We start from the raw sequence: 27,278 nt of genomic DNA on the forward strand, positions 1-27,278 counted from the left end.
AGGGCTTAAATGGGCCTGTTGATGATAAGCCAAAATTGAGAGAAATTTAAAATTTTTACTGAGTTGATTATCAAATAAGGAGCACTAAACTGGAATATACTTAATTAAACCATAGTGTGTAACTGAGGTCTGATTCACACATCTGATACCGATTTTCTGTTTCAGGGATGGTAAAATAAATGCCACCAAAGACTCCATTAGCCAACCTTCAATTATTTTTTAAAACAATTCTTACTGAGGACTGATGGTCATATGTTTTCTCACCCCTCTCAGGTGTACAAAATATATATATATATATATATATATATATATATATATATATATATGCAGCTTCTTCATTTTGTCTGTATCTGAGCTCATCTTCCACAAAAGCTTCATCCCACTAATTAGCAAGAAGAATAAAAAAAGAACTTTATACCCCCTTCTCTGGTAAACTTAGTCTGATGCAATATTTCAAACAATTCCTGTAGGAAATGCTCAGCCTCTTTGGGATGAAAATGTTTGATCTTGCAGATGGCCACCCCTTTCTTCTGCTTTTCCCCCCCAGGTAACTGCCAGGTAATGGGGAGAGGCAGGTTTGTGTGAGTTTTGGGCGTTAGGAACCTGGGTGGGTTGCGCTGAGTCATGGAGTCCCCTCGAAGCTGTCTGCTGTCATCGGGCTGCCACTCTCTCTGCCAGCATTTGCAGCTAAGGTGTGTGGCTGGCTAATCCACAGCCTGCCCTTGTCTGGGCGAGTTTGGAGCCTCAGGGCGTTGCCTGGCTCACCAGCCTCTCAGAGCAGCCTCCATTCAGCTTGGCCATGGTTCACCACCTGGTCTCACTGTGAGGCCACTTCACTCTTCATCCTGGGGGAGCCCCAGAGGCCCACTGGCCCGCTCCCTTTGGCAGCTCTGGGGTAAGTGAGCACTTCTAGGCTCCACACATGCCACACACATTAGATCAAGATCGGGGGCGTCACACTCACTCCCTATTTCTCTGCCCAACCACAGAGTACTGCCTGTTTATACATAGGGTGCTCTCTGGCTGGCTTCTTCCCAGCGTTCCAAACAGGACTTGAGGCAACGTCCTTGGGCCTCCAGTGTTCCCATCAAATGATACAATATTTCCTGCCCCCTTGGTGGTTCTAAGGTACAGAATGGAGAGACTGGAACACAGAGTTCTCACCGGCCCATAAAACATGAGCTGCGAAGGGAATGGTGCTTCTTTATCTCCCTGTTGTCATATATACCTTTGTCCTGACCCCACCTAGATCTAAGCCCGATGTGAGGGATGGTGTGGCCCTTCTCCACTCTGGGATGGGGCTCACCTTGGTCCTGATGTATTAAACGGAAGGGGCTAAAGGAATTTATGAAGTCTCCCAAGGCAATGATATGGCTGACAAGACTTAAATTTGGCTTTAAAGCCCTGTTTTGAATGTCAGAAAGGCATGACTGCAGTACCTGTCTCTTACCCTTTCCCTGGCTTTGTAACAATAATATCTCCCCCAGGCAATTGGCTATTTCAGGCTATGTAGGAAGAAGGTCAGGTGCTCCGAAAGGCTAAGGGGAAGAGCAGTCACATCCTCCTATTGGCCAGCTGTGCCTCACTGTGCTTCTGCCTGGTCTCTACCCAAAGGGCTACGGTTCATCATTAACTACAAATTGAAAAAGGATTCTCATAATTGAAGCACTGGCCATGGGTGCAGACAGTCTGCTTAGAAACTCTGCTTGCTGTAGCTCAGACATGTTTAGGGAGAACAGACAGTTTGTTGTTTGTGGATATTTTTTGTGCAGAGAAGGGGAGGGTGAGGCCTTGGTAGGGCTTGTCTGGTATTAACTTCTTTTTCTCACAAAGGGGTTCTCCCCTGTCACTTTATATATATTCTCAAGTTGGAAACTGAGCTGCCCGCAGCACAAAGCACCACCTTTCTAATCTGTGGCTTCGAGGGCAGTTCCCTGGTGTTCAATTCTTTTCCTTGTTTTCTCCATGGAAATTAAAGGGCAGAACAAGTCCGGGACAACCAAGAATGCAGAGGCCAAGAGCTCTCCCGGGGCCAAATCTTACCTGAGGTCCAATGTTTTTCTTTTTCTCTTTAGAGAGCCAGAAAGATGAGAACGATCTAAATGAGGAGCGAGAAATATTCGCTGAGATGATGCAAGTGATTGAGCAGAGGGACCGACTTGTGGATTCCTTAGAGGAACAGCGCATCAAAGAAAAGGCTGAAGACCAGCGCTTTGAAAGCTTCATATTCTCCAGGGGCTGTCAGCTGAGCAGGACATGAGCAGGGCCCTCCCCCTCAGAGCCAGCCAAGGACCGGATCCTGCCGAGCACACCTCACACACTCCCACTTCCTTTGGCAGCATTTGTCAGACCTGCGACTTGAGTTATACCATACAGCAATATGTTTTCAAAAATTAAAATTATCTCACATGTGCTACAGCTGCCCCAGATCCTTCCAGAGGTTATAATGAAGAAAATACAAAGACGCTTTTGAAATTGGCAGTCAACCTCAGCAGATCTCTCCGATTGGAGGTGACCTTGGCAGGTGACCAGCATTGTTTTCCCTAGAAGGTGACACAGATTGACTTTCCTTCTGCTTTTTACCATGTTTCTGCCCAATGCATTGAATTGCACATCTTAAGATTTTTTAAGAATCTGCCTTTTCATTAATATATCCACATTTGCCCTTTTTTTTTTTTTTGTATGGATGACTGGTTTCCAAATGTCAGAAGGAAGCAGCAGTAGTTTAAAGATTAGGTTAATATTTAAATTGTGTTTCCAGCGAAAGAGGAGAAACCTTGAGATTACTGATTACATAAAGCAAATAACTCACATAGCAGGTGTTAATTCAATCCAGGGTGGATTTAATTTACCAGGTGTATTTATAAGCCTTAATATAATATCCATAAGCAATGAGAGTTTAATAGAACATTTGAACCTTAATTTTATTTAAAAAGAAAGGAAATAAAACTTTAACTTTGTACCAGCAGGATCACTAGTTTTCACCAAGTACTGTTGGCTTAGAAAGGCTTTTTATTCTCAGAGCACTGTCCTTATGGCCCCTGGGACATACTGGAAAGTGTTTTTAGAAAATGAATATTTTAAAAAAAAACTGTTGGGAATGGCAAAGGGAAATGCCTTCATTTGTTGAAAAACTATGGGTGAGATTGGTGCTGCCATAAAAATGCACACGCTGCTGACCCAAGGCAAGGAACCTGTCCCAGTGGTGGTCTTCTTGGGTCCGAAACAGAGCAGTGGCGCTGAGACGCTGTCGGGGTGGCCCAGGAACCCACGGGACAAGGACAGAACCACTTCTGACTTCAAGGTGCAGCTGAGCGCAGTGACCCCATTTACCAAATCCCAAACTGGATCCTGGATTTTGTAATGACATTTTCAATGTACAAGGAAAGCTGGGAGATGGAGTTTGTGCACTGATGTAGAAATCCTGGGATGTTTTGATGGTTCATGTGGAACCAAAGAAAAGATTTCAAATGGTGATCTGTTGTCATAAAGTATTTGATTGTTCTCCCTCAATGGGATTCTTTGAAGACTGGCTCTATCATTGACAAGAGGCAGACTGGAGGACCCTTTGTTGCTGTATGTTTGGCCTCTCTCGTTTCTGCAAGTGTTTAAATGTGTCATTGGACAAAAGGTGCTTTGCAACAGTCAGCTCTGACTGCAGACCTAACTTCCCTCAAGATGAGTTGAGCCATGAACCACTTCTGTCTGAGATGCTGGCTATATACATGGACCTGGCCAGCCGACAAGCCAGAAATAGGAAGTATAACTGGATTTCCTGAGTCAGCCAATGTTTTGGGTCATATTAAAACATGACGTTTCCATGGTATACCAAGCTCCTAAGGTTGTAGGTTTTTTCCCCTTCTCCTTTCTTTCAGAATCAAGTCTTTCAGTGCCTGAATTCTAATATTAGGAAACATGTATAGGCAGCTATCTACCTATCTATTTATCTATGAAAACTGTGTCTCTTATGGCTATTTATCTATTTTATTTATTTGGTGGAAATTGCTAATATGATTTCCTCATAATTTTGGTTTTCCTGTGTTATAATTTGGAGAAGACCTATTTTCACTAAGATGTTGGTACATAAGCTATTTAATATACAAATAACTCAGATGTTTGGGGCAGAGAGTTATGTAGTATTAAAGATTTATGGAGATAGTCAAACTAATATTTCCAGCCACCAGGCATTTGGAGGTAAGACTATGGATGTGCAGGAATATTACTATTTTAAGAAGGTGATATATAACTTCAGTTTTCATTCTAGAATGTGTAGACGTATTCAAGCCCAGACTTTTCTGTCAGTTACATACAAGTGCATTTTGGATGCTTGCATACATTTAACAGATGATGCTCAAATGTGTAGTGTCTGGGTTGTTATTATGCAAAAGAATTAACTGCCACTTATTTAAATTTGTTCTATTTCCATCTAAAAGAAAGATTCTCCCATGAAGGCCAAGAAAGAAGGTAGTTCTTGGCTCTAGTATTCTGTTAATAGATGAGAGAAGCAATTTGTTCACTTTTTCTTCCACAGACTATACTCTGTGGTTTAAGACTCTGTCTTATCTGGCCAAGTTAAAACATAAATCTCATACTTACACTGGCCTTCCGTTTTACCAGTACATAGAAATTATTTCCAACAGTGATCATTTCCAAAAGGACGCAAACATTGCGACTGTTAAAAGTATTTTAAATGATTCCATTCCTTATTCACAATAGAGACCGTTCTTAGACCCTCAAAATATATAATATTGTACATTTTGAAGACAGTTTCTTTGTATGCGGTATGAGTAAGATTATGATGAAAACAGACACAGCCTTCACTGTCCCCTGAAAGATCACTTGTGATCAAAGCTAAGCAATATAGGACTCTGAGTGAGACGGAAAGCCCCAGCCAGCCGCAGGTCCTATTTCATAGTCTCACACAGCTTCTAAGCTAAACCAAAGGCTCATGATAGTCTTTTTTAAAATATATATATATGTTTTTATTGATTTCAGAGAGGAAGGGAGAGAGAGACAGAAACATTAATGATGAGAGAATCATTGATCGGCTGCTTCCCACCAGGCATTGAGCCTGCAAACCAGGCATGTACCCTGACCGGGAATCGAACCATGACCTCCTGCTTCATAGGTCAATGCTCAACTGAGCCACACTGGCTGAACTCATGAGAGTCTTAAGTTCAGAATTTTTCATAAGTAGGACCAAGAGGATGGTTCTTAAGCTTGCTCTCCCAAACCACTCATTTATTTATCTACTAGTGACCCGGTGCATGAAATTCATGCACATTAAAAGGGGATTAATTAGAAGAAATAATTTAATATTGCTATTTGCCCTTTCTCTATAATAGAAGTGTCAGAGATGAAAGAAAATTAGTAAAATGTATATGAAAACCTTTCTCCTGTCAGAGTCTGGGGCACACCACAAGACCCAGAGTTAAGTCCCCTCCCACCCACATGCACCTCAAAATCGCGTGAGACCCAGACCTGGCTGCCCGCCCCCTGCCACTGGGCTAGAATCAGACCCAGCCAGTCCCACCCTTGTCAAGCCCTGCCGGGCAGGGGGCTTAGCCTCAGGTCCCCTGGCCCGGCACCAGGACAGGGGGTGTGGCCTGAGGTCCCCCAGCCCAGACTTGGGTGGGGGCCGTGTCTTGAAGTCCTCCATCATGCCCCGCTAGGTGGGGACACGGCCTGAGATCCCGTGTCAAGCCCCGCTGTGTGGGGGGCATGGCCTGAGGTCCCCCGTCAAGCCCCGCCAGGCAGGGGGGCACAGCCTCAGGTCCCCTGTCAAGCTCCGCTTGGCGGAGACGCACCCTGAGTTCTCCCGACCCAGCACTGGGGGTGCACCATGAGGTCCCCTGTTAAGCCCCGCTGGGTGGGGGGCATGACCTGAGGTCCCCTGTCAAGCCCAGCCAGGCGGGGGGCACAGCCTCAGGTCCCCTGGTCCAGTGCTGGGGCAGGGGGTGCGGCCTGAGGTGCCCCGTCAAGCCCTGCCGGGTGGGGAGCGAGGCCTCAGGTCCCCTGGCCTGGTGCTTGGGTGGGGGGCGCAGCCTGAGGTCCCCTGTCAAGCCCCACGGGGGTGGGGGAGGGTGTAGCCTCAGGTTCCTGCTGATTGCTCATTAAGGCTCCTTATGGGAACTTGGCCTCAGCTGTGGGTGCAGCCATCTTTGTGACGGAGTGATGGTCAATTAGCATATTCCCTCTATTAGATAGGATTTGTTTAAGAAACATTCTCCAAATACCCTTTGGGGTTCTGCTGCCTTGTGCTAGGTGCTGGGATACAGAAAGAATACTTTTCCTCCACTCTGTCCACACACAAAATAATACAAACATAAACAAGTGCCATTCCCCAATAAATACAAAAATAAAGAACTACTTTTATTAGAAGCATCAACTTAGTCTACTCACATTCATCTTAAGCATAAAGACTTGCAGCCCCAACTATTGTAGTGCTGCTTTGGCAATAAAAACACAAATAAGTTCGTGTTTCTAAAACTGTGAAAAATAATATCAGGTTATACAGTTTCATTTAAACCTTGATTGGCTGTGTTAGGTGGCTCAGAATCAATCAATGCTGAGATGCAGCATGTTAATTGCAACTGAGAGAGGAAGTGGCAGGTGTTTCCACCTCTGAGGAGCGGCACTGAAATGGATGTTTTCTGCATTCTGGAGGCCGACCACAAGTCAGCAACGTCTGTCTTCCAGGAAGCAGACCTGCAGGCTCTTCCTTGCAAACTGAAAATGGCAGCATGTCCCCTCCTAGGTGGCTGATCAGAGAACTCCCCCAGCAGGGCAGAGGTGGCAGGGGGCAGCTTGGGCTGCCACATGAACAGAAAAAGTGGTGGCGATTGGATGTGGGGAGCTGCCATGTGGGAGTTTATTGTAATAAGGTTCACACACAGGGGAGCGTGTGCTGTTTCACCTACTGTTTATCTTCTAGCCTCGCTGCTGAGGAGCTTGTAAAAGATTAATTTGCTCCCATGATTGGGAACTATTCATGTGGACTGAAATGTGTTACATGTGCACTGCTGTAAATACTGAAACGGACCAAAAATAAATGGTTTTGTGTCTAAGGAATAGAAACATTTCCATGCGGGCTCTGTCTGGCACCTCAGAGGGCAGTGTCCATTTCACTTCTTTCTTCTCAGTGAAAGGACCCGGGCTAAGCTTTGATTTCGTGTGGGAGTCGGTGAGTTAATGCTGGATGTTTGATTCCCATTGGGGCACCTGGAAGGACTTACCTGACCAGCAAATTGGAGTTAAATGGAGGAAGAGAAGGCTCACCTCAGGTGTATTCTCTCAACAAAGAGAGCTATTCTCAGAGCCAGGGAGTGGGGAAGGGGAGCCTAGCCTAGTTCCACCTCCTGCGTCTCCTCCCTTCCTACCTGGGAGCCTGGTTTTGTATTCCATTCACTCACCAGGAACGCTCCCTTCTGCACAGCACTGGCCTTCCATGCACCCTTTTAGGACTGAGATTCTGTTGTGTTGTTATTTTGTTATTTTAATTTATTTTTTTATTTTTATTGATTTCAGACTGGGAGGGAAAGGAAGAGAGAGATAGAAACATCAATGATGAGAGAAAATCACTGGTCGGCTGCCTCCGCACGCCCCACACTGGGGATCGAGCTTGCAACCCGGGAATCCTGTGCCCTGACTGGGAATTGAACCGTGACCTTCTGGTTCATAGGTCCACGCTCAACCACTGAGCCATGCTGTTCGGGCTGTTTTTTTTGTTCTTAATCCCAGGGCATGCAAATTCATGAAATGTGAGTGTGTACAACACCAGAACCGCCACAGCAGCTTAAGGAAGTGGTCAGTCCCATCATTTCACTCTATGTTCCCCATTGTTTGAAAGCTTTTGTCTGCTGATAGAATATGTGAAATGATTCATTTTTTTCCTATTGAATATCCACCAAAAGTAAACATAACAGATGAGAGTTCCTGTTTTGCAAGTGCTAACATGGCCAGAGAAAGCGCCAGAAAAGGCCGCCACCTCTGATGGTGCTTTGCGAGTCTTCCTTGGGCCCCTGCTGGGGCACACGTGCCCTCCTCCTGCTCAGGAGCCACAAGCTCTCGGCCTTTCCCTGACCCTAAGCTGCAACGCACCATCCCTCAGCCCTCAGGGCACACTTGGTATTTCATGCTCACTCCCTCTCCCGGCTCATTTCTAGAAACACAAAAAGGAAAACCGATGCTGCCTTGGCTCCTTGGGGAGCCCTCCGCCCCTGATGCTGGTAATGGGGCCTGGGAATTCAGGTCACTCCCGGCCAGGTGCGGTCCGGTGCATGTATTATTCCTTTTAATCCTGAAAGCAAAATCCATAAGATCAACATGACCCCATTTTGAGAAGTGAAACTGAGTCTGGGCCCAGGTGTTGGCTTGTGGGCCACCAGGCTGTATGGCTCGCTCTGTGTCCCTGCCTGCACGTGTGCCTTGTGCTTACCTGTTCCTTCTCTTCCTGTCTTAGATCGGTTCCCATTGCCACCCTCCCCAACACCCCAGTGCAAAGCTCTGCTCAGAGGAAACCTGGGGATAGAAGCCGAAGCTGCCACTCTGCAGCATTTTATGTTACCTTCTGTACTGCCTCTTACACACTCTCACATGGAAAACATTGTTTGGAACAGGTAAATTACCTCACCTCTGGCACCCCTCACAAAAATCTTTCCATAAACATGATACTCCAGGAAGGTGCACCCTATGTATCCAGATGACCAGGTACCCCTGACACACTGCCATGCACCCCCTCAGGACACTTTTATGCTCCAAATTGAAAAGCATGGCATCAGCCCTAACCGGTTTGGCTCAGTGGCTAGAGCGTTGGCCTGTGGACTGAAAGGTCCAGGGTTCGATTCCGGTCAAGGGCATGTACCTTGGTTTGGGCACATCCCTGGTAGGAGGTGTGCAGGAAGCAGCTGATCGATGTTCCTAACTCTCTTTCCCTCTCCCTTCCTCTCTGTAAAAAAAATATATATATATATATATTTTAAAAAGAAAAGAAAAGCATGGCGTCATATAACCAAATCCCCAGTCCCAAGGGTAGGGAACCAAGAACACAGGGCCTAGGGGATGGGCCGAGGGGATGGGAGAGAAAGGACCGAGAGAGTGTGTTGGGGACCAGCTGAGAGTGAGGTAGCTTCTGCAGGCCCTTAGAGGTAGAGGGAGGGGGTGAGCAGTGAGGGTGGGGAGCAGGATGGTAATAACTGGGAAACAGCATTCACGGTCCCCTGTAAATCTGATCCTGGGCCGCAGCTCCAAATGAACTGGGGCACAGGAATTCAGTTCCCTCCCATCCCAGAATAATGGAAGGTGTTTCCATAAGAATTTGGGGGAAGTGAGTATGTGCATAGAGTAGTCCCAAACATGTAAGTATGTGATTTGAAAATTAATCAATAGCTTAAGAAAAAAAAAAACAAAAACACCAACTAGTTAATCATTCTAAGAGTCACTAGTTCAGGGCTTTAACTCCTGCTCCACCGCTCACTGGAAGATCTGAACTCAGCTGTGCCTCAGGGTCTTCGTCTGTGAAGCGGGGCTGGTCCTCCTCCCCGCTCCTTCCCAGGTTCCTTGAAAGAGTCACTCTGCTGTACACAGGTTCCAATTTTAGGATGGGAATGGCTAGAACATAACTTTGTGATTGGAATGACCATGGTGAATCTCAAACTATTCAAATTCCAACAGCAGAAACAAACCAAAAAACTTCAAATCTCAGCAGGATGGGTAAGAAGGGCAGCTTCCACCAGAGGAGAGAGAAGCAGGACACCAGGCCAGGAAACACGGCTTCCCAGGGCAGTGTCACTTCCCTTTTGGACTCTCTCTCTGAACCGGCTTCTGTGAACCAAATGCCCAGTGTCTTGCAGAGCCCTTTGGCCAGTGGTTCTCGAGTTCACCCTGAAGACACCATCTGGCCCTGGTGATCTGGTTGCATCTCATTAGATGTTCTCCTTCTGACCTTCCTCCCTAAGAGAAAACACAGGAGGGAGGAATCCTCTTGATATCTCCCCAGCCAAGATGGAGCGAGACTCTTGCCCCTCCAGGTGGCACAAATCTGGAGGTGGGCGTGGGTGGAAGGTGGGAGACTGTGACCACGAAGACCTTTCACACTGGTCTGGGGAGGGAAAAGGGAGACCTTGGAAGTAAAGTCAGTGGCCTATGACATAGACCTCACACCAACAGCATCGGAGGACCCCAGGCACTCTTGCCTGGCTGCATCTGAAGTGGCTGACAACTCCTTTCTATCCTTAAAAGCTTTGCCCTGCCGCTGTGCCTCGGGAGCATCTTCATTCCTCTGCTAGACCATGCCAGTAGGAACCACCGATCTTAGAGTTTCACCTCCATGTGTAACGCACTCAGCTCTCATGCCCAGGTGAGGAAAACCTCCTACTAATGTTTACAGTCCATTACAGGATGCCTGAGGATAGGTAAGCAGGTCACCCGTCTCAAAGAACTTGAGACACGTGCCCCCAGGGCTGATTCAGAGGCCATTTGAATGGCATCATCCATGTGATCTTCAAAAACAACCCCACCTCCGGTCTGCTATGTCACAGGCTGAGGTTGTTCAACTTCCCCTGCCCCCTGCCTCCTCTGCCCACCAAGAGAAGCCCTTGCCCCCTTCCCGCTGCCTTCTGGGTGCCTTAGTCCAGGCAAGCAGGACTTCTGAAGGACACACTGACTGGCAGCCTGGCTTTCAAAGGCCACTGCTAATATCCCAGAGTTCCCAGGGGTGGGGGGCGGGGGCGTGCAAAAAGAATTCTCACTTAAGACTCTCACTTCAGGGCCTTTTTATCTCTCATCATCCTTTTCATCCCCAGGAACACACCTTTGCTTTCAGTGATCAAAGGGGTCCCCAAGAGGCTTTGGCTGGCTTCTCTCCAACCCCTGGCCAACCCCCGCTGCTTTGATGTGTTTAAACAACCTCCAATTATTGATTGGGATCCAGACCCTTTGTAAAACCCCCTTCATGATCTGCAGGAGCTCCTGTTTTCTCCCTTAGATGCTGTATTCATTTCTAGGGTGGCTGTCACAAAGTACCACAAACTAGGTGGCTTAAAACAACATTTATTATCTCACAGTTCTGGAGGCTAGAAGTCCAAAACGAAGGTGTCTGCTGGGCACTGCTTCTTTCCCAGTCTCCAGGGGAGGATAGTTCCTTGCCTCCTCCAGCTTCTGGTAGCCCCGGGCATTCCTGTCACTCCGCTGGCCACCATCTTTCTCTATGCTTGTCTGGGTCCAACTTTCTTCTTCTCCTAAGGACACTGGTCTTACTGGATTCAGTGCCTATCCTACGCCAGTATGACCAAACCCGCTATTTTAACCTCCTCTTCTGAAAGTGGCAGACGCCCCCAGGAATCGAATGGGTGACCTCTTGGTTCATGGGTCAACACTCAGCCACTGAGCCACACTGGCCAGGCTGAAAAATTAATCTGTTTTGTGACACATTTATAAAATGTTATTGAAGTACAATATACATACAGAAAACTGCTCAAATTATTACATGCACACTTAATGAATTTTCAAAGTGGATCTTCCCAAGGAACCAGTACCTGTACATCAAGATACAGAACTCGAGCAGCTCCTGTAGCCTCCCTCATGCCTCCCACCCCTCCACCCATTCTCATCACTACCCCTCCCAGGGCTCATCATTATCCTGACTCCTCACTAGCCTATGACATGGACCTCACACCAACAGTCTTTGTGAACTTTCTACGAAGAGAATGATGGAGTATATGTCCTTTGTGTCTGCTTTTTTTCACTCAACATTATCTTGTGAGATACATTCCTCTTGTTGCTTGTAGTTGCCAGTCGTTCATTCTCATCACTGTAATACTCCATCGTGTGACGATCACAATTTATTTATTGATTTAACTGTTAATAGCGGTGCTGTGAACTTTCTAGAATGTGTAAGTGGGTGCACAAAGGTACTCATTTTTGTTGGGTGTAACCTAGATTGTAATTGTTGATCATATGTAACTGCCTGGGTTCCCTTTACTGACGATGGAAATGAAAGTATAAGAAAGGGTAGAGATTTGTCCACAGTCACCCAGCTCCTGAGCCAGGACTGGGACCTGGGATTATTATCTCCTGATGCACGTTGTCTGGTCTGGGCCTAGATTTCAAAAACAGAGTAACCTAGAGACTCAGCAGAGTCTCACACAACACACATTAACTCATGAGTTGTCCTTGGGTAAGATGAGACTGATGACCAAGCACGAGAAAGGCAGCTGATCATTGGTGCCATCACTGTAAATACCAATTTACATGGGAGAAAGCTGGTGCGGGCTCTTCCCTACACCTTATCGAAGAACAGTGTGCGATGTGTGTCCCTGACTGAAATAGATTTCAACTCAGCCTACTTCAGGGCCAGGCCCTGTGCAAGGCACTTCTCCCATATATTATCTCATTTAATCTCCTGAATAAAAAACAGATCACCTCACACCCATAAGCACTCTAAAAGCATAATATCAAAAGTGAGTATCTAAACTGTAAGCAAACTGGAGCAGTTTAGAACATTGCTTTTCAAATAATCTATGGTGAAGGACCAATCCATCATAGACCATGATTTTTGTAAAATATAATAAAAAATGAATTATTAGAAAAATAAAATAAGACATGCAAACTATAAGCTTCCAATTTGTATCATTAAATTAAACGAATATAAAATTATATTGTTAAATTATGAAAGTTTTTATTTAAAAAATATATTTTTTATTAGTTTCAGAGAGGAAGGAAAAGGGAGAGGTAAAAACATCAATGATGAAGGAGAATCATTGATGGGCTGCCTCCTGTATGCCCCACACTGGGAATCGAGCCCACAACCTGGGCATGTGCCCTGACCAGGAATTGAACTTTGACCTTCTGTTTCATAGGTCGATGTTCAACCACTGAGCCACACTGGCCAGGCTAAAAGTTTCTAAACACTCTCAGTTTCTACATTTATACCATTGAGGACCAATAACACAGTTTGCAGAAAAATACTGGTTTTCAGACTACACTTTGAATAGCACTGATTCATAATTTACCACCCATTCCATCTGGGCCTTTCAAGAGGGATTAATAATTACCTTAGAGGCAGAAAGGTTTGGATAACAAGACACCTGCATAACACTGAGCCCTGGAAACCATTCACTGTCCACATTAACGAGATTTTACCATCCCCTCTCTTTACCAATGTGACTTTATTCCACAGAATACATAAAAGATAAACGTTACACATAACTACATAACTTCATTGTTATGTTCAAGACCTACCTTCAAATCTCATGGAAATGAACAGAAGACCCTTAAACTTTTCAATAGATACCATTGAAAAGACTATTTAATCTCCAAGGCTCTTTGAAAGTCATGGCTTGTGTCCACTAATCCTAAACTATTTTATCAGGATCCTTAGTGAAAATTAACTAAGCACCACCTCAGGAAAGACCTGCCTTAAACCAAATTCCAAAACCTTACAATGATCCCTACTTTGCCCCCGCTCTTCTCCAGTCCAAGATTACTAAGCTGTGAAGGCAGGGCTCTCCTTACCGTCGGGTACAATAAACTCAGGTTTGCCTTCTCCACAGCTTTTGTTTTGTGGGTTTTTTTTAAATATATTTTTATTTACTTCAGAGAGGAAGGGAGAGGTAGAAATATCGATGATGAGAGAAACATCAATGGCTGCCTCCGGCACACTCCCCACCAGGGATCGAGCCCGCAACCTGGGCATGTGCCCTTGACCCGAATCAAACCTGGGACCCTTCAGTCTGCAGGCCGACGCTCTATCCACTGAGCCAAACCAGCTAGGGCCTCCACAGCTTGTTTTGCTGGTATTTTCTGGGAGCCAGCATTCAACAATCAGGACTTGCCTTTGTTGGTTCCTCCTTTTAGTCTTGCCCAGTGGCCTCCAAACTTTAGTGTGCATAAAAATTACCAAAGAGGGCTGGCTGTATATGCAAAAACATGCATGCACAATTTAAGAGATCTCCATGTGTAACTCTGACTATGCCATATTTAGGACCCAAGCCCTGCACAAGATGTCAGCAATTGGTAAAGAATAGAGCACCATGGAATGTTAGAGCTGAAAGTGGTTTTAGGTGCCCAAACATGAGCACGTGTATCAAAATCACCTGATGTAATTCCTGTTAAAAAATGCCTGTCTCTTGGTTTTATCTCAGATGTACTCAAACAGAATTTCTAGAGATGGGGCCTGTGAATGTTTGTAACAAACTCCCTAAGCCAAGGGACTGTGATGCAGAATCAGGTTTGAGAACCTCTATTCTCTTCCATTTTGTAATGAAGAAATAGAGACTCAGAACGGGAGTAAATGTGCCTAAGATCCCATAGCTATTGAGCTGTGTTTCTCATGATTCCTTGACAAAGTTCCCAGGGCTGGAGGTCAGATTTTGGAGATGTCCTCATGCATCTAATATCCTGAACAAGTATGATAATGATGTAATCAAAACCATTCTATTTTGCTTCTCAACATCTCTTTACAATTTATCAGGGTGGTGGTGGGGGGTGGGGGCATAATCTGCTCCTGGGTGAAAGTTCTAGCAGTCTTTGTGACTTCTCTGCTTCCTGTTAGATAAGAGGCACAAGCTAAAGTATAATTTTCAAAAAAAGTTAAAATTTGGACTTTTCAGCAAAGATAAAACGAACACATATTCTGCTTAATCTATTGATCATCTTGTTAGTTACATTTTTGTTCTCAGAAATTGCTGCTTATTAGTTTTCTCATTAGCTCAGGTTACAGGCGGGTGAGCTATTAAAAAAGTTTAAGAACATGTCCTCGGGGGGGACACACAGCTGGCCCGCTGAGGGCAAGTAGGCACTGGGAAGGGGCTCAAGTTCCAGGCAGCTACTCCCCACACTTTTTCTTTATTCAGACCACTTGGCTTCTTAAGACCACTACTTTGCTCCATTCTTTTGGTTTCTACTCAACATGTGGCTAAAAATGGACACCCAATCTTAAGTCTGCAGGATCATCACTAACTTCTCAACTTCTGACAAAGTCTAAACTAATTCAGATTCTTGATTGAGACCATCTTACTGGCTGCTCTCCAGTCAAGCATTAGCAGCTCTTTGGGTCAGGTCCCTCAGCTGTAGCTGCTTGGAGGAAACATAGATGTCAAGGGCCTGGGTGAGTGTGAGTGTGTGTGTGTGTGTGAAAGAGACAGAAGAGTCCAAGTGAGAACTTAAAGCGGGCATGCTCAATAAAACGTGCCCTTTAATCATTTCCAGCACGAGTCCTTGAAACATTATGTCAAGGACACCCCTGTTATCCCAAATGAGTCTGGTTGTCATTCTGTTGATTTTATTTAGGTGGGATAAATTGGGGGGTGAGGGGTCATTGTCTCACAGGATGCCATGATTGTACCTTCTCACTCATGTTTACACCAACATTTGGGATCCTCCTTTGCACAAGCCATTGAACTGCTAGAAGCAGGGATGGCTCTAAGAAGAAGTCTGGGTCCTGTGCTTATGAACTCCAAACCTCTCAGTTTGGGATATGGAGTGAAGAGGAGGTTGGATGTGCCCACTTATGGCACAGCTGTGGCTAAGTGCAGGAACAGTCAGATGTGCCCAGTTGGTGGGGCCTAAACACATTTTGGTTCGCTCTATTTCTTTCCACACTCCCTTTTGGGCACAAGACATGGGCCTGTTAACTGCAGAGGTAGAAATGCTGGGGTAAAGCAAGCACCTCACCAAGCAGCTGAGTCAAGACCCTGGGCGACAGAGTAACAGGTGGGTTAAGTTCAGCAATCACTGAACCGTGGATTTGTGCAAGGACCCGTGCTGGGTGCAGAGGAAATGAGGCTTTCAGGCTCCAGAGCGCCCAGGCTGGAGGGTCACTCACACATCCATAGATAAGGCTGCACATCCTCCCAGGAGCAGATTTGGGGCATCCTCCCGGCTTTGGGCAGCCAAAGGGCGCAGAGAGCAGGCCTGCCTGGAGCGAGGGCCCAAGCGCACCAGCTCCTCACAGGGCGGAGGGCGGCGCGAGGGAGGGAGAGAGGGAAGGGAAAGGCGAGCGTGAGCTGCCTTAAATGCTTGGAATAATTCCGCTTCCGTTTGGAAAGCCGCAGCCTCAGTCCCGCCGCGCCCGCCCAGCGCCAGCTCCGCGTCCCGACCGGCCCGCGGCTGTCCGCTCCACGGCCATGGCCTCCTCCCCGCAAAAGTCGCCCTCGGTCCCCAAGTCCCCTACCCCCAAGTCGCCCCCATCCCGGAAGAAAGATGACTCCTTCTTGGGGAAACTCGGAGGGACTCTGGCCCGGAGGAAGAAAGCCAAAGAGGGTGAGTGGGGGCCGGGCCGCAGGAGCAGCAGGGGCTGGGGTCCGCGGGGTTGGGGCTCTGGTCTGGCGGGGGCGCGCCGCGTGTGCTCGGCGGAGAGAGGGGCGCGGCGACGCGTGCGCGCGCTTCCCGGGCTCGTCGTGGCGGGCCAGGCGCGCCCCGCCGGTCTGCGCCATCGTGCTGCGGGTGGTCGCACCGGCGCTGCGCTCCAGGCCCCGGAGGCGCCCGGGTGGAGCAGCCGGGGCCTGAGACCCGGCAACGTCCGCTCTGGGCCAGGGCTGGGGCTGCGTGGCCGGAGGGCCCAGGATGGCCGGCCCGCCAGCCAGGAGGCGGTGTCTGCCTACACGTAGGCCCCAGGTCCCCGCCCTCTAGGCGCCCGAATGCTGGCATTTCTCAAGTTTCTGCTGAAACTTTTCTGGGCGCCTTCACTCTCACTTTTTACTTTTCGTTGGTCTTTGAAATCGGGTTGTTTGTTGAAGTCCAGATGCAGCGTTGGCCTCTTTGGATCTTGCCCATTTCCAGGGCCCAGTGGGGCTCTCTTAACGAGGAGGTCAAGAGCAAATGTTTGTTGAATGAATGAGTGAAACGCTGGCTTTCCAGGTGGTCCCCCCAGGATGAGGCGCACACACTTAGCATCATGGCCATGACCCTTCTGTGAACTCAGGAGTTGAGAGCTCTTGCAAAAACCATTTCCTTTCCCCACCAGGGTGAACTGAAGCGCTTATTTTTTTTCCAGGACAATTTGCCTTTGCCTGTAAAATATTTTGTCTCATGGGCAGAACTCGCATCCTGGCTTTTGATTTGAAAAATGAAGTGACATTTCTGAAGAAGCTAGTGATAGATGCGTAGATAGAAGTTGCTTGGTTAATGTTTCTTTTTTCATAGACTGCTCAGTGGTGTGGGAATAACCCCTTTGAAGGCTGTGCTACTGAGATGTAAAGTAAGTTTCATGTTCCTGAGTTACTTTAAAGTGTAAAAAAGAACTTCACTGTTGAGAATTATCCAAGTTGACACAAAGGGCTGGACTTCCATTCTTTATCTTGAAGTGAGAAACTGCGAAACATCCCCCCAAATGTTTTCCCCTATTTGGTTATTTTGGTAAACCATTGAGTAGTGTGCAGTTGGTAGCAAATCCTGAAATCCTGACTTGGAGAGTCCTTTTCTAGACTACACTTCTTTTTCCTGTAGTATTCCTGATATGGACTCTCTAGCTTAAGACTGGGCAAGTCAGAATTTCTGGAGCTCATGACTTCCTAGGAGAGCTCGCCCCACCTCTGCCAACCAACTCTTTAGAAAAGTTTACTTCGAAGTAAAAGTAAAAACGTGGTCTCTGTATTCACAGAGAATGAGTCTGATGGTGGCCCTTCACTTATATCAGGTGGACTAGCCTATTTCCCCTCACCAGGCCAAACATTTCTGTTCCTATAGGTGGTCCTCAAGATTTTATGGCTTGCTGCCATCCTACCCCTTCTGTTTCACTCAGGGTCCCCGCAGGAAACAGAAGGTCAACTTAGTTGAAAATAATGAAGGGAGGGACTATTTGCAGAGTTGTGGGCAGGGTTAAGGGAACCCAGAGGGATGATGAGGAATCCAGGGACTAGCAGCAGATGGGGATGGGGGACTGTGACCACCCCTAGATCCGAAGGGATGAGGGGAGCAAACCAGAACCCACTGAGAGCTGGAGCTCTGGAAGGGGGGCTGCCTGACAGGAACTGCAGCTGTCGAGGGACACAGCCACTGTGGAGGAGGGTGGAGCAGGGAGATGTGGCACAAGTGAGCTCTGCATGTTCTCTCTCCTTGCCCTGAATCTCTCGCTCTCCTTCGGATTGGCTGGACCCAGTGGGAAGTCACCAGCACAAGGGATTTTGGGTGATGTAGGGGTCAGAGCAGTGTGGAGAACGGATCATAGTGGGGGGCAATGGAGAATAACAGACCCTCTCAAAGTGAGCGGCCCAGAAGTCAGCACAGTACATTAAGTAGTCCAGCGCAGCCAGCCGTGGCTGTCACCTCCTTTGTTCTAGCCTGGACATCGTGTTCTATTAATGCAGCCAAGGCTGCTCTTACTCACTTGGCCACCTTCATCACACTGTTAATCGCTCATGGCGATTATCAGCTGAAAGACATTTTTATGTTTGTTGCTCCTAAATCATTCCCTTCCCCATCTCAGGTTTACTCAATTGGGTTTTGTTAAACCAAGTGCAAGATCCTTTTAATCCTTGTTATACGTTCTGTCCTTCAGTCTGTTAGCTAATTCAGGTGGTGTAAATGGGTATGTTGAAGAATGCATGCTTTTCCTAAAAGGGCCAGCACTCACCAGCTCCAGCTGCTTGCTGTTGCATGCCACCACAAGCCCAGCCAAAGAAGGCAATGGGACGGGTTTGAAATGACCTGCACTTGGTGGGAGTGTGCTGGGTCTTGGTGATCAGTGCTTGACCTTGCCAGGGGCCCACTAGCCATCACTCCAGTAACAGCAAGGTTAGATCTTGCTCCGGATCATGCATAATCTCACAGCTCTGTGCTTTGCAGAAACTGCCTTCTTCCACTTTACCTCTAGTGTTCTAAAACCTCCCTTACTTCACGAGTCCTCAAGATCATGATGTGGGTCTAGCCACAAATTATTTCAGTGCTTTGGCATAGAATTCTCCTGGCCCAAGGACTATCTTCATTCGATATCTGTTGTGCCCCACTGTAGTACACAAAGACTGGAAGGACATAATACATGTTAGTTAGCAATTAAAGTCAATAGTTTTATAGAAAAACTAGTGACCTGGTGCGCGGATTCCTGCACATTGAAAGGAAATTAATTAGAAGGTGGCTGGTGGGGCTGGACATACCCTGGAGCCAACCCCCTGCTCCCCTCCCCACCCCATCCCTCCCTGGTATCTGCAGAATGAGTGGGGTCCCTCCGGCAGGTGGGGTTCCTCGGCCTGGCCTGTGGGGATCAGGCCAAAACCAGCTCTCTGACATCCCCCGACGGGTCCCGGAGTGCAAGAGGGCACTCTGCAAAGTTGCTGTTGTACAGGGTGTGGAACACAAACGCAAGTGTGCAGTAAACTGAATTCAGGGCCGATAGTGCCCCAGCAACAACATAACCCATGGCCGAAGGTGGACTCGCATGGCCACATGAGGAATCGGGCTCCCTCCTCTCTGGTTTCGGGGTGCGTCACCCGAGAACTGCTGCCAAATCACTGCATCTCGATAGCTCCTGAGTTGAGCGTCTGCCCCCTGGTGGTCAGTGCGTGTCATAGCGACCGGACAGATAGTAGGAGGGACACTTAGCATATTAGTCTTTCATATATATAGATGTGCCTTCCTAAGAGTATTTTCTAGCATAATCATAGAATGATTGTAAGTCTCATAAGAATACATTGAGCCGAAACCGGTTTGGCTCAGTGGATAGAGCGTCGGCCTGCGGACTGAAAGGTCCCAGGTTCGATTCCGGTCAAGGGCATGTACCTTGGTTGCGGGCACATCCTCAGTGGGAGGTGTGCAGGAGGCAGCTGATCGATGTTTCTCTCCCATCGATGTTTCTAACTCTCTATCCCTCTCCCTTCCTCTCTGTAAAAAAATCAATAAAATATATTTAAAAAAAAAAAAAAAAAAGAATACATTGAAACTAGTCATCACTCCCGTGTTTTCATAAGGAAAAAAATAGCATTAGAGAGGCAAGAGATAATAGAAGTTAAAAGTATGGCCTTTAGGGTTAGACAATTTTGGGTTTGATTTCTGCTCTTACTCCTTATCTATTGCTATAATTTAGGACAAGTGTCTTAATCCCTCAGAGCCTTTGTTTTTTCATCTATAAAATGAGAATAAAAATTTCTTCCTTACATGGACGTTGTGAGGTTAAATGAGATAAATATGCATAACATGGCACAAATAATAGCTATTAAAATTGACAGCTCAATTTTACAGTCTTTACTGTAATAATGTTGAAATAATCTTTTCATTACGGACTGCAGATGATTTCTTAGGTTCTGCCAATAGCCTAGTAGCCCATGACCGTATGAAGCCCATGGAAGCGCTGTTGGGGCTCCTTTGGAAATTAGGGATCTTTTCTTGCAAGTCAAACCCTTCTATTTCCAAAATGTCACATTTCAGCACTTAAAACACCTGGTCCCCTTCCAGTGAGTTGTCGCTCACTAGAGCAGCGGTTGCCAGCCGGTGGTCCGCGGGCCACTGGTGGTCCGTGAGGTCCGAAAGGTTGGCGACCGCTGGTTTAAGGAAATAGAGGCTTTTGGTTTTCTCTGTGGATCTTCTCTTTGGGTTCCCAGTCCCCATTGATGCCAGACATGCTCTTGTGGGGAGGTTCTTAGACTAGCCTTTCAGAGTCTACTTGCCAAGCAGCTGCTTTTCACCTTGCTGCTTCCAGATCTGTCCCCAAGGCTTGCTCTTTCCATGAACACCGTCTTGAATGTATTTTCCAGCTGACGGTGCCCTACATTGGGTCAGCAGTTATGGTTATTCCTATCATTTACCCATTTATTTATTATTTCTCAGAGATTTACATTTTGTCTAGAGTCTGAACTGTTTATAAGGGATTTAATTTAATAATTTTTCTAACAATCCTAGGACTTACCACTCTGGTTCTTGTTGGCTGTCCAGTAAGACTAGGGAAATCTCAAAACTCTGCCACAGACTTATGGTTTCTGGAGTGAGCAGGACCCTCGGCATGGCGGAGACATCCTTCTCTCCGAATCAGCTTGCATTCTCCTTTTCTGAAGTGCCTCCTCAAACCCTCACCATGCAAGCTCTTCCCCAGACTTTGAGATAGAAAACTGAGTACCAGGTGTGAGCTTATTCAGTTTCCCTTCAGCACCCCCACCCCCGCCTGACCCCCTTGTCTGTACCTCTCCTCTCATGCTCCCTTCCTGCCCGATCCCTTCCATGGATGTCCCCTGCCCCTTGCTCAGGGGCCGTTCATTTCCCCTTTCTCCCAGACTTGGCATAGCCAGATACCCTTTTCTCATAGCCTCAGTCCTTTTCATGCTGCCCCGTTCCCCTAACACCGTGGTTGGCAAACTGCGGCTCTTGAGCCACATGCGGCTCTTTGGCCCCTTGACTGTGGCTCTTCCACAAAATACCACGGCCTGGGCGAGTCTATTTTGAAGAAGTGGCGTTAGAAGAAGTTTAAGTTTAAAAAATTTGGCTCTCAAAAGAAATTTCAATTGTTGTACTGTTGATATTTGGCTCTGTTGACTAATGAGTTTGCCGACCACTGCCCTAACATCCTGTAAATAAGTGTGAGTCTTGCCCATTTGAAGAAAATATCCTGATACTGGTTTCCTCTTAAGCTACTCACCAGAGATCTTGAAAGCATTGTATGTGCTGGCTTTCTCTTTCTTATTTCCTAGTCACTTCCCGATTCACTATTCCCACTCTTTCAGCAGTTATTTGAGAGACAAGCATGTGCTAGGCACTGTGCTGGGTGCTGGGATATGGGAGGGGGGAGAGAGGGGGAAAACAGACAAAAACCCCTGCCCTCACGAAGCTTATATTCTAGTAGAGGAGACAGATAATAAAGAGAGAGATTCATAAAATATGTGTATTTTGTATGAGTGATGATAGTGCTATAGAGTGAAATAAGGCAGGAAAAGGGAAAACGGAGCGGTATGGGAAGAGGGGGTGGCTGGCAACTTTAAATAGGAGGGCTAGAGAAGGCCTCCGTGAGAAGGGTATATTTGAGTCAAGACCTGAAGGAAGTGATAAGAGAGCCATAGGTGTATCATGGAGAAGAGCATTGCAGGTGGAGGAATTGGCAAATTCAAAGGCCCTGGGGCTGGGGTGTACCTGGGGTGTTGAGAGCCAGCAAGGAAGTCACTATAAGCAGTGGAGAAAGTGAACACAACTCTGGAAGTAGGTGTGGTTTCCGGGGTAATTAGTAAGGGTGGAGCAGGTTATGTAGGATCCTGGAGGCCATGGTAAGACAAGGGCCTTTAGTCAGAGTGAGATGGGGAGGTTTGGGAAGGTTTTTCGCAAGGAATGACAGGAGCACCCTTCTGTTTTAACAGGATCACTCTGGTGCTAAGTGACGGAGGGGGCAGGGGTGGGAGCAGGGAGGTGAGTTAGGAGGCTGCTGAAATGATCCAGTGAGGGACAGTGGTGGCCTAGAGTTGAGTGGTAGCAGTAGACGGGTGAGCATAGGATTCTGGATATAGTTTGAAGACATAGCGCAGGGGTCCTCAAACTACGGCCTGTGGGCCACATGTGGCCCGCCGAGGACATTTATCCGGCCCACCGGGTGCCGCTGCCTGTCCTGCTTAGCAGCCGACTCGTCCCGGGCCCGCATAGGAATTTGTTCATAGTTGTTTTTTTAAACTATAGTCCGGCCCTCCAACCGTCTGAGGGACAGTGAACTGGCCCCCTGTTTAAAAAGTTTGAGGACCCCTGACATAGCGGATAGGACTTACTGAAAGATTGGATGGTAGTGGAGAGTAGAATCAAGGGGACTCCAGGGTTTGGGTTTGAACAGCTGGCAAGATGGAACTGACCTTAACTGTGGTGGAGAATTCTGCAGAAGAGCTGGTTTGGGGAAAAAGAGGAGCAGCTCAGTTTGGGTCGCTGTTTAGTCAGAGGTGCTTCTGCGCTTCCAGTGTTGACGTTGAGTTCATATTTGGTTCTCGGAGTCTAGTTCAGGGGAGGGGTCTGGGCTGGAGATACATTGGGGTGTGGGTGCATTTAAAGCCTGAGACTGAATGGGATCCTCCAGGAGGGGAGCCCAGAGGTCCAAGACTGAGCCCAGTGGTTTTCCAACTTTTAAAAGTTGGGAGATGAGACGGAACCAGCGAGAGAGATTGCAAAGGAGTGGCCAGTGTGAGATGAGGAAACGGAGAGTTGCGGGTCCTGGAGGCAGCTGGAGAGCCATTCTGTTCCCACTCTTTACGTGGCATTGGCTGAGGTCTCCAAAGTCAGTCTCTTTTTAACATGATTCCACTTGCGTTCTTGGTGGCATTTGACATTATTCAACTTTGTCTTTTCCTCAGAATGATCTTGTCTCTTGACCTTATGCACCCTGAATTGGCTCCCGGTGTCTCCGGGCCTCTTGTTCAGACTTCTTCTCTGGCTTTTCTTCCTGTTTGCCCCTCAGCAGTATTTCCTGGGGTTCTGACTTCACCTGCTTTGCTCTGTGTCTTTGTCTCCTTTGGATTATCTCATCTACTCTCCTAGCTCCAGGGACAATGTACCCACTGAGGATTCTCAAATTCAGATCTTCACCTGTAGTCCAGATGCATCTTTCCACTGTCTCCTGGATGTGTCAGAGGCTCCTCAAACTCAGCACGCCCTCAGTGGAATTATTTGCCCCACTTGCCCAAGTCTGCTTCTCCTCCTCCATCACCCCACCAGCTGCCCAAGGTTGCAATGTTGTGGGCATCCTCTATTTCAGAGCTTGGCGAGTTTTTCTTAAAGGGCAGGTAATAAATAGGTATTTAAGACCTTTCTGGCCCTCTGGCCTCTACTCAGCTCTGCCCTCGTTGCCATGGCCGATAGTGTGGTTGCATTCCAACAAAACTTTACTTATGGATGCTGACATTTGAATTTCAGATAATTTCCATGTGTCACAAAATATTCTTGTTCTTTTTCAGCCATTTAAAAATACGAAACCCATTCTTCTCCCTCAGCTGAACAAAAGTAGAGGGCAGGCTAGTGATGGCCCGTGGGCAGTAGTTTGCCCAACCCTGCTCCCATTCACCCCCACATCCGATTATTTCTCATTAAGCCCTGCTCATTCTACCTTCTAAGGATCACTGCCTTATTTAAGGCCCAAGAAGTGCTCTTTGTTTTTGAGGTTGTTTGTTTATTTTTTTAAATTTACTGTCTTTATTTTCTACCTGACTTATTGCAGTATCCATTCCACTAGTCTCCCTACCCCTGGCCCTTTTTTATTCAGTCCATCTTTTATTCTTTTGCCAATATGTTGTGTTTTTTAAACACAAATATCTCCCCGGACAGACTTCTTAGGAAGGCATTCAAGACCTTCTTCACAATTGCTGGTCTAGTCTCTTTTATCTTCCTTTTAAGAAACCTCCATTATAACCATCAAGCCGCTTTAAAAAAAAAAATTTTTTTTTTATTGATTTTTAGAGAGAGAGGAGGAGAGAAAGAGAGAGAAGAAACATTGATGTGGGAGCAACATTGATCAGCTGCCTCTAGCACACTTCCTCCTGGGGACCCAGCCCACCACAACCCTGGCATGTTCCTTGACTGGGAATAGCACCGGCAACCTCTCAATGCACAGGATGATGCCCAAACAACTGAGCCACACTGGCCAGGGCACCAAACCACTTTTTATTCCCCAAACACATCATGTTCTTCCAACATGTCTCAACCTTTACACATAATGACCGTCTTCCCTTCTCTCTACAACAAACTCCTATTCAGCCATTAAGACCCAACTTAGATATCCCCTTTCGTTTGATTCCATCTATAGCTCCCCCAGGAAGAGTGAGACACATTCTTCTCTGTGGCCCCACACCACCTTGTCTGCACCTCTGTGGCAGCACTGGACACCTTGCATTGCAGCCATTAGTGTGTGTGTGTGTGTGTGTGTGTGTGTGTGTGTATGTGTCACACATTAATGTGAAATCCCTCCTCCTGTAGCCCCCCACCTCCTGTAATATTGAACACATAACGATACTGGAATTTCTATGGAATGAGTTTCCTCATAGTTCCCTTGGTGAAAATAGCCCACCACTAACTGGTTGTGTAATCTTAGCCAAGTCCCTTCCTTCGTCCATTTCTAACACCAGGGATTCGGCTAAAGAACCTCGTAGGCCCTTCCCCCGGTATTCTGTGATTTCTGCACTCTCATTTCGCCAGGCTTCTCTCAGATGCAGTTTTATTGTCTGTGTAGGGTGGTCTGGAATGACATCATCACAAAGACCTCTTTCTTCCCTCCACTAATGAAGGCACCTCTGTGTCGGAGGAGGAGATGGAAACCAGGATAAGTGGGCCCCGGCCCAAGGACACCTCCATATTAGGAATCGGTCTCCTTGTCTCATGGAATATCTCTATTTGGTTAACAAGTGCAGTTCGTAATTGTGTTTTAGCCATTAGGACAGGAGAAGGGTTGGGATCCTCATGTAAACATTTGTAAGCATCAAAACTCTCCACTCACTATCAGGGAATAAAAGAACACATTTGGGGAAAACTCTACAACAATTTCAAAACCAGAAGACTTTTTAAAATGAAATTAAAATAAAATACTTCAAAGAAATGTTGTAAACTTCCCGTTAAGTTTTCAGTTTGTTCTATAGCCTGAAGTCAGTAAGAAATCCAAGTGATTTCTTTGCCTGAGGCCCGGGCCCCAGGACAGGGAGGCTTCCTCTGCCTAGTCCCTGGTCCTCACCCTCCCCTTCGTTTCCCCTGTAGGCTCCAGGAGGACAGGCGTGTGTGTGCTGCTCGCATTGGAACCCCGAGTGCCTAGCACAGCACCCGGTGCCCTCAAAATGCTTCTTAACTAACTGCCAGAATCATCAATGGCCGTTTTATTCCCACCAAGGGAGTTCCCAGGTTACTCCAGATTGTCTTCTAACCTCGGATGATGTTTCTAGTCCCCTAATTCCATCAGGGCTCAACTGCTGGCAGGGGTGGGGGGTGGGGGGGATGTCTTTTATAAAACTCCCTCCTCCCTAGCCCTGGAATCTTCATTCTTTGTGAAAAGACGTTATCACTTAGCCCTGTTGTTTGACAGACATACATAGGCCCCGAGACCAGGGGTTCGGATTCTAGAATTTGATGGTGCAGGGGCAGCCCTGAGCCTGCAGGAGGCCCAGTGGTCCAGGGTGGTGAGGAGCCGGGGAGGAGCGTTGAGGCCGGTGTTCTTGTTTCCATCCAGAAAAGCTTGCTTTGCAGAAATGGTGTTGCACGTATTCATGTTCTGGTGCTTAAATGAAGGGCCGAGGTGGAATCGCCTCTTTGTAAGGTTTGGCGGAGACGAGAGAAAGGTGCAGACTGAAGCTCGCCTTGGCTTCATTTCCTCCCACCTGCAAAGTTAAGGAAATCTGGAAGTCAGAGCCAGGCCTCTGTCATTGCTCCTCAGCAGGAGAGCTCCGCCTCTGAGCTCTCCCCACTTGGCGAAAAAGAACCCAGGGAAAGGAAAGGACAGAACAGAATGGCTGGCTGCTGCGTCTTCGCTGAGCTTTGCCTCGCTCTGTTCATTGCAGCTGCTTCAGTTTTATTCAGGCCAGGGACAGATGTTTGCATGGCGGGTGTGGGTCACTACAGGTCATCTAAAATCCGGTTCTACTAGCGTCAACTAAGTGAAAGTTCTATTTGCTTGCAACGTACCAGCTGCCAAAGCCTTAGAAAAGCCAAACTTTGTGACTAGGTCATTGTCTTCCCTTCAAACCAGCGTTAGGGGAAGTTAGGCCGTGAGTGGAAGAAGCAGTGAACTTAGAAGTATTCCAAACTACTGCACACTCCCCTGGGGAGAGAAGAATGAACCAAGTCACTTAGCATCTCTTTTATTTGTAATGAAAAAATTTTTTTCTTCCCCATTATAAAATTAGCCTATGCTTATGGGATTTATGGGAAAATTGAAAGAGAAAACAATCTTGCAAAGTACCAACTCCCAAAGGCAATTACTACTGGAATTTTTATTTATTTCTATTCTTTGTCTTCATTATAGCTTTTTTCTTTTTTATAATTGTGAGTATGCCATGTGTATTAGAAAAGTATTCTGTATCACTTTTCATTTATTATTATAAGGTAAATATTTTTCATGTGAATATAAATCTTATCAAATATACTTTTAATAGGTGCATAATATTCCATTAAGTGAATGTCCTATTGTTTACTTAACCATTTCTTTTGGTCCATTTATTTTCTTAGATATAATGCTGCCTAAAGTGTGTTTTTTTAAAAATTCAGAATAATTTCCTTGCATGGAGCCCCAGAAGTGCAATTACAGGGTCAAAGGCTGACAGCTGGCTTGCTTACTGTCAATAGTTTGTAATTGATAATTAGGGAAAAATTACTGCTTTGGGTCTGGCTGGTCTTCCTGGTAGGTTGTTTGAAAGTAA

General features: G+C 46.8%; 2 protein-coding genes across 3 annotated transcripts in view; both read left to right on the plus strand.

The window, feature by feature from the left end:
- The window catches only part of MICAL2 (microtubule associated monooxygenase, calponin and LIM domain containing 2), a 210,018-nt gene extending 206,188 nt beyond the window's left edge, over positions 1 to 3,830 (plus strand). For both annotated transcript variants that reach the window (XM_080641865.1, XM_080641871.1), the window contains one exon: positions 2,076 to 3,830. In XM_080641865.1, coding sequence (XP_080497991.1) covers positions 2,076 to 2,260 — 185 coding nt within the window. In that variant the 3' untranslated portion in view covers positions 2,261 to 3,830. The remainder of the gene's footprint in view (positions 1 to 2,075) is intronic.
- Positions 3,831 to 16,063: 12,233 nt separating this feature from the next.
- Positions 16,064 to 27,278, plus strand: part of PARVA (parvin alpha) — a 152,064-nt gene continuing 140,849 nt past the window's right edge. Inside the window, exon 1 of the mRNA XM_080688503.1 lies at positions 16,064 to 16,260. Within this exon, the coding sequence (XP_080544629.1) occupies positions 16,125 to 16,260 (136 nt within the window). The 5' untranslated portion in view covers positions 16,064 to 16,124. The remainder of the gene's footprint in view (positions 16,261 to 27,278) is intronic.

The sequence above is a fragment of the Plecotus auritus genome, assembly GCF_963455305.1.
Source record: "Plecotus auritus genome assembly, chromosome: 9".
NCBI classification, from domain to species: Eukaryota; Metazoa; Chordata; class Mammalia; order Chiroptera; family Vespertilionidae; genus Plecotus; species Plecotus auritus.